The sequence below is a fragment of the Dipodomys merriami genome, unplaced genomic scaffold (assembly GCF_024711535.1).
Source record: "Dipodomys merriami isolate MVZ:Mamm:240054 unplaced genomic scaffold, mDipMer1.0.p SCAF_1, whole genome shotgun sequence".
NCBI lineage: Eukaryota > Metazoa > Chordata > Mammalia > Rodentia > Heteromyidae > Dipodomys > Dipodomys merriami.
Window position 1 is genome coordinate 35,979,647 of NW_027202270.1, and position 7,460 is coordinate 35,987,106.

General features: G+C 41.4%; 1 protein-coding gene across 1 annotated transcript; it reads left to right on the forward strand.

The window, feature by feature from the left end:
* Positions 1-880: 880 nt before the first annotated feature.
* Neurod1 (neuronal differentiation 1) lies at positions 881-4,947 on the forward strand. Its single transcript, XM_070031437.1, has 2 exons — positions 881-1,016; positions 2,561-4,947. Exon 2 carries the CDS (start codon positions 2,572-2,574, stop codon positions 3,640-3,642), a length of 1,071 nt encoding a protein of 356 aa, XP_069887538.1. The 5' UTR covers positions 881-1,016; positions 2,561-2,571; the 3' UTR covers positions 3,643-4,947.
* Positions 4,948-7,460: the final 2,513 nt, after the last annotated feature.

The following is a 7,460-nucleotide window of genomic DNA, read 5'->3' on the forward strand; positions in this document are numbered from 1 at the left end:
GTATTGTCTATAGAGATAGGAATAGCCCGAACGTCTGGGCACACCAAACAAGGTCTCAGTCATGGTGGGAGTAGAGTGACAGGTACAAAAGTTTCGTACTGGAGAGCCTGGGAGAGAGTGATCTACTTTAAACTAGCCTCAAAACTGTGCTAACTGATGAAGCCATTTTAAAATGATGTATATGTTTGCCTAGGGGGGCTGAGAGAGATTAGAATAAAAACAACATCTTTTGGCCCCATGAGCATGGCCTCTGCCAAGGGGCAGAAGCCAAGAAATTGCGCCTCGAGAAGCGAGCAGGGTCATGCTGAGCTGGAGACCACTGCCAAGCCAAAGTCTCTACACTGCACGCCTCAGTTTCCCCACTTTTGCGTCCTTCACTTCTGATCCCCCCCCCCCCCCCGCACACACACACACCAGAACGCTGACTCCTCGAGACAATCCGGACCCTCTCCCCTTTAGCTTTCCCGCTCCCCTCCCTCCAACCCCTCCCCTCTGTGAGCCCTCTCCCTTCTGCCGTCAGAAAGGGTTAATCTCTCCTGCGGGTAAAAACAGGTCCGCAGAGTCTCTAACTGGCGACAGATGGGCCACTTTCTTCTGGCCACAAAGGGGCCGGAATGGAGCGCTCTGCGGCATACAAATAGGCAGGTCACGTGGTTCCCAGCTCTTGGCTGGACCGGGAATACCATATGGCGCATGCCGGGGAAGAAGGAGAAGGGGTGGGTGGGTGGGGGGCAAGGGGAGCGGTTGTCGAAGAAGGGCGGGAGAAGAGCAGGGGCGAGGGGGTAGGTGGGGGCGGGGGCAGGAAGCGCGCAGCCCCGACGCGTGCGCAAGGGTTGGGCACAGAGACCTGCTCGCAGCTCTGCTCGTGGCCCCGCCCGCGCTCAGCATCACTAACTCGGCTATATAACCTGAGCGCCCGCGCAGCCCAGACACGAGGAATTCGCCCACGCAGAAGGCAAGCATCTGGAGGCCCCAGGGTTATGAGACCATCACTGTTTGGGATCGTCTAACAACAGGTAATTATAATACCTTTCCTTTTTTTTCTGTTCAGAATAAAAACAATAATAATTGAAGATTTGCTATACCTACAGATTCTGCATGTGAACGTTTGGGAGAGTGTTGTATGTGTGTTGAGACCAGTGACCCTCCTCATAATTGGTCACAAATATTCACACATAATGAGTCTGGGTATTCAAGTTCCTCCTGCAGGGTCTCTGATTAAATTTTAATTTTTTAATAGTATATGAACTTTTTGGATTCACAAAATAAAAGAAGAAGAGCAGTGATCATTTGCTTGTGGTTAAAGTCTTGAAAGCAAATGACTATTTCACTATCTTACTTCTTCCCATGTGGCAGGTTGGTGGAAGCATTTGCTACCAAAATGTAGTTTAAGTAAGTACAGCTAATGAACAATGAGCCTCTCAGTCCATCTCTTCAGTGAATGAAAACTATGTGGGTATCCTGAGTTCACACAACCTGGAAAACGAATCTGCTTCAGAGGCAGTCTAGCTGCAAGGGGGTGAGAGCAAAGAAAGGAGCCCTAGCCCGTTATTGCTACCTGTTACTACCCAAGGGGCGGCAGAGTCTTCAGCAACCTCTACTGGAGCCAGAGATTCAGTTATTTTATTAAAGGCTTTTTATATTCTTTCTTACAAGCGGCAATTTCGCCATTGCCAATCGCTGACCATTATAATTACTCAATCTTTTAAAGGGAGGTTGGAGGCGAACTTTGAAAAGCCCAATAAAGAGCGGTCGGCCCTTTCAATGGGCTGTTTATTAGAGACAAGCCTTCCGCACCTGATCCCCGGCGCGTGGGAGCGCGCTCTGTGCCGCGCCCCCAGCTCTCGCCTCCGAGCCAGAGCTTTTGTACAAGGTGGAAATTTAGTGGAGGGCGAGGGATGAGAAGCGAGAAGAGAAAAGCAGGGCGGGGGAGAGGGATGGAAGACTTTTGCCCACTTTTGTTGCCAAATGCTTCGTGAAGGGTGAAATCATTTGATAGAAAGTACTTTCCCCCTCTGTGCATTTGCTCTCCAATCTCTTCCCATCTAATCCTCTTAAAAACCACTTCCAGGGTTACTAAATTACGTAAAGGCTCTCCAATTTAAACCGCTAAATATCCAAAAGCTAGAATAGAAATGGAAACAGACATGCAGTTTTCAAAGTCATTGGGTTGTTATTTATTTATTTTTTGGTGCAATGATGAGTTACTTTGTAAACAGGCAGCTAAACATGAAGTCGCTGGAATGTGCGCTTGTGTCCACACATTTTCCTCCCGGGAAATCTCCAGGAAACAAGCACATATGAGAGAGTGCTACACACTTATGTGCATAAACACTGCCAGCCCCGGACACCCGTAGCCCTAGCTTCTGTACCAGCGAGGACCTGATCATCCATAAAACACGACATCGAACTTTTCCTCGGAGACAACCATTTTGCAATGAACCAGTGTTTCTCTTTGCATGCGTTTCACAGGATTAGGGACGGGTAGCAGATAGCTTATCTAGCTTTGAACACAGTGCTTTCCCTCTCTTCTGCTTGTCTCTCTCCCTGTTGCATATAGGAAACGGAAATATGACCAAATCGTACAGCGAGAGCGGACTGATGGGTGAGCCTCAGCCCCAAGGTCCTCCAAGCTGGACAGATGAGTGTCTCAGTTCTCAGGACGAGGAGCACGAGGCAGACAAGAAAGAGGATGAGCTCGAAGCCATGAATGCTGAGGAGGACTCCCTGAGAAACGGAGGAGAGGAGGACGAGGAAGATGAGGACCTCGAAGAGGAGGAGGAAGAGGAAGAGGAGGAGGATGATCAAAAACCCAAGAGGCGAGGCCCTAAGAAGAAGAAGATGACCAAGGCACGTCTGGAGCGTTTTAAACTGAGGCGCATGAAGGCCAATGCCCGGGAGCGGAACCGCATGCACGGGCTGAACGCGGCTCTGGACAACCTGCGCAAGGTGGTGCCCTGCTACTCTAAGACGCAGAAGCTGTCTAAAATCGAGACGCTGCGCTTAGCCAAGAACTATATCTGGGCTCTGTCAGAGATCCTGCGCTCAGGAAAAAGCCCTGACCTGGTCTCCTTCGTGCAGACGCTCTGCAAGGGCCTGTCTCAGCCCACCACCAACCTGGTGGCGGGCTGCCTGCAGCTCAACCCTCGGACTTTTCTGCCTGAGCAGAACCAAGATATGCCCCCGCACCTGCCCACGGCCAGCGCTTCCTTCCCCGTCCACCCCTACTCCTATCAATCTCCAGGGCTGCCCAGCCCGCCCTACGGTACCATGGACAGCTCCCACGTCTTCCACGTCAAGCCGCCGCCGCACGCCTACAGCGCCGCGCTGGAGCCCTTCTTCGAAAGCCCCCTGACTGATTGCACCAGCCCTTCCTTTGACGGACCCCTCAGCCCCCCGCTCAGCATCAACGGCAACTTCTCTTTCAAACACGAACCATCCGCCGAATTTGAAAAAAATTATGCCTTTACCATGCACTATCCTGCAGCGACTCTGGCAGGGGCCCAAAGCCACGGATCAATCTTCTCTGGCGCTGCTGCCCCTCGCTGTGAGATCCCCATAGACAACATTATGTCTTTCGATAGCCATTCACATCATGAGCGAGTCATGAGTGCCCAGCTCAATGCCATTTTCCATGATTAGAGGCACGTCAGTTTCACCATGCCCGGGAAACGAACCCACTGTGCTTACAGTGACTGTCGTGTTTACAAAAGGCAGCCCTTTTGGTACTACTGCTGCGAAGTGCAAATACTCCAAGCTTCAAGTGATATATGTATTTATTGTCGTTACTGCCTTTGGGAGAAACAGGGGATCAAAGTTCCTGTTCACCTTATGTATTATTTTCTATAGCTCTTCTATTTTAGAAAAAAAAATGAATACTACAGTAAAGTTAAAAAAAATGTGCACCACGAATTTGGTGTAGCTCTATTCAGATCATATTCATTATCTGATCGGGATAACAAAAATCGCAAGCAATAATTAGGATCTATGCAATTTTTAAACTAGTAATGGGCCAATTAAAATATATATAAATATATATTTTTCAACCAGCATTTTACTACTTGTTACCTTTCCCATGCTGAATTATTTTGTTGTGATTTTGTACAGAATTTTTAATGACTTTTTATAATGTGGATTTCCTATTTTAAAACCATGCAGCTTCATCAATTTTTATACATATCAGAAAAGTAGAATTATATCTAATTTATACAAAATAATTTAACTAATTTAAACCAGCAGAAAAGTGCTTAGAAAGTTATTGTGTTGCCTTAGCACTTCTTTCTTCTCTAATTGTAAAAATAATTGCACAATTTGAGCAATTCATTTCACTTTAAAGTCTTTCTCTCTCCTGAAAATATAAACCAGATTCATGACATCAAGAAGATGGAAAAAAAGAGATGCATTCCTTGTCAACACATATCAATTCAATTCACTCCTTGCACAAGCTGTATATACATATTATAAATAAATGCCAACATACACTTCTTTAAATCAAAAGCTGCTTGACTATCACATACAATTTGCACTGTTTCTTTTTAGTGTTTTACTCCTTTGCATCCCATGATTTTACCAGGCATCAGAAGCTATTGATGTTTCCAGAAAATATAAATGCATGATTTTATATATAGTCACACAAATGGTGGTTTGTCATATAGACATGTAATAAATCTGAGCCTAAATCTATTCAGGTTGTTAATGTTGGGATTTATACCTATTGTAGTCAATTAGTACAGTAGCTTAAATAAAATGCAAACCATTTGATTCATAATTAGAACAATAGCTCTTGCATGTAAAAATGCAGTCCAGAATATGTGCTGTTTGAGATGTGATGCTGGTACCACTGGAACTGATTCTGTACTGTAATCTTGTTTGTAATCCTGTATATTATGGTGTAATGCACAATTTAGAAAACACTCATTCTGTTGCAATAAAATAGTTTTGAAAATCGTAACAATTGTTGAATTTTTTTCCCTCAGTGATTTTTAAAGAACACGTTTATTCCTAGAGGAAGTTGCTGCTTTATTACTGAGTTTAAAAAGTATGGAACAGTATTCCTAGAATAAAGTAACAAACATACTTTGGCATATGATCTAGTCAATTTATGTTGCATAGGTAGTACTATACTAATTCTTTCTAAATAAAAGAACTAACTAATGTTCAATTATTAGAGTACAGATTTCAGAGTAAGTAGAATAAATACATTTTGGAGGAGGTTGTTTTTTGGTTTTATATGACTTCACCTTTAGTTTTCTTTGTTTTTTATTACTGTTATTTTGGATGATTACATAACAAGTTTTCTTTCATTGTATTTTGACAAGGTAGAATTACTTTATTATTAACAAGCAAGACATAAATAAGTACTCTAGTTTGGATTGCCGACACCTTTAAAGCATATAAAATCTTACTATTTTTCTATACTATTACTATTTTTTTACTATAGTTTCCATTACCTGTACATTTTTCCTGAGCTTGAATAGGTCTCTTTTTCAAAACACCTCTGTTCCCAAAGAGAAAGTTACACACCTTTGGAAAATACCAGAAGGAAATGATTTAACTGGAAGACTTCAAAAAATAGCATTTTCAAGTTGTTTTATAAAGACATTGGGATGATTTCAGTATTTTTTCCAGAAAAAGTAAATGAAATATTTGTATTTATCAATAGTATTTATACTCTGTTTTAAGAAACTATAGTTGTTTCCAATTCTCCTCTTGTATAAAATAACATGGGGCAGGGAGGGAGTTGCAAAATTTAGTTCATTGCTAAGTCCACTTCAAAAAAGTTTGTCATTTCCCTTCTTGTCAATCACTGGCGGTCATGATTCCTAGGGAATAACATTTTGGCATTTGTACCCTGGGTCTACTGTGAGGCTCTGATTACTGTCATTAGTAACTCCATTGTTCCTCCTCTGATTCAGATGCCACATTGGATAGCAACCTCCCTTCCCAAGCTTGTTCCTTTAATCTTTTCCTCATTGGTGATTTAAGGGTTCCAGAAAGCTGACCTCATTTAGCAAGCTGCTCCAGAAAAATGTGAGTAATCTAATGGACAGGAACAATTAGCCATACTAATAACGTTGCCAATGAGGCAGCATCCAGCTGTGACAGTAACAGTAAGGAATATTCAACATTAAAAACTGTTTGAGTGCAATTTAAACTATATCATTTTAACATGTTTTCCATCATCCTTCATCACATGGCAAAAATACATTTAAGTTAGTCTCAACTTTACCCAAAATGCAGCAATGTTCTTCCAAATGAATCAGAGTTGATATTTTGGAATCAAGCTGTTGCTTCCATTATTGTTCTCACTGTTCTGATATAAGAGGCATAATACTGATATTTAAACACTGCCAGTCTTCCAGCATAGGGGACCACGAAGTGAACATTCAGATCTGATCTGATCTATTAAGCAGCTCAATTTCACCTGTAATTGAAATTAGATGACTTCATGAAAAATAAAAACTGTTGATATCGTGAGCAGAAGAAATAAGGAAAGAATGATAACTCAAGAATCATAGCTTTTAAAACAGCAAGCAGAAAAAAATCTAAACCATGGGCTATTTGTGTGTTTTGGAGAGGTAGAACTGAATGGTGAAGTTAGATTGGATTTTTTTTTTTCATTTTGCTTTACAGTTTTATTCTAAGGCATAGGGATTCTTTCAGTCAGTCAGGGAGTAACTCACATGCCACCATCTTTTATTCAAAGGCAGGCACAGATGTTCCTTCTGCAGGGGAGGTTTTAATTTATGAAAATGATATTGTTTATGCATGAATGAACTGCATGCACTCTGCATAACACAGAGCACTTCCATCTGATCAGAGAAATGCCACAGAACGAGTGCCAATGTCAGAAACATATTCTACAAATTTACTCACTTAAATGTTTAATGAATATTTGGAAGGCATTTTCAAACCACAATAAACCATCAAATGATCTTCCTCCTTTCTTTTAGGAATTATTTCTCAGTTTTGACAACTGACTAGTACTTTTATCTAGCTAATAAGAAAATGTTTCACAGAGTGTGAAACCAAAACTAGAGTGAAACTTTGGCTTTATTGGGAATTTTTTTTAAAGTTTTGCAATACAGTGCTTGTTATAATATTTGGGATTTGTGTATCTTGAGCAATGCCTATTTCCATCATATAGGATACTTAGTTCCACTTACTTAATGTAAAAATCTTCTAAAGAATTATTTCTGGGAACTCTTTTTAAAAGTCAGCAGATAATTTCATAATTGGAAGGGAAATTTGACTAAATATTTTAACTGGTGTATAATTTCTGTTGAATGGGAATACTGTGCATAACAGATTTCATTTACATAATCAATCCCAATTATACAGCATGATCTATATACTTTCAATCTTTAGAAAGATAACCAAATGCAAATTTAAATGGAGGATTATAATGCCTTCAGAATATCCTGTACTTTTTAAGAATATAATAAGTTATGTTAAAATAA

Bases quoted from the DNA above. Each gene is read 5' to 3' on its own strand.
- Neurod1 (XM_070031437.1), top strand. From the start codon at position 2,572: ATGACCAAATCGTACAGCGAGAGCGGACTGATGGGTGAGCCTCAGCCC.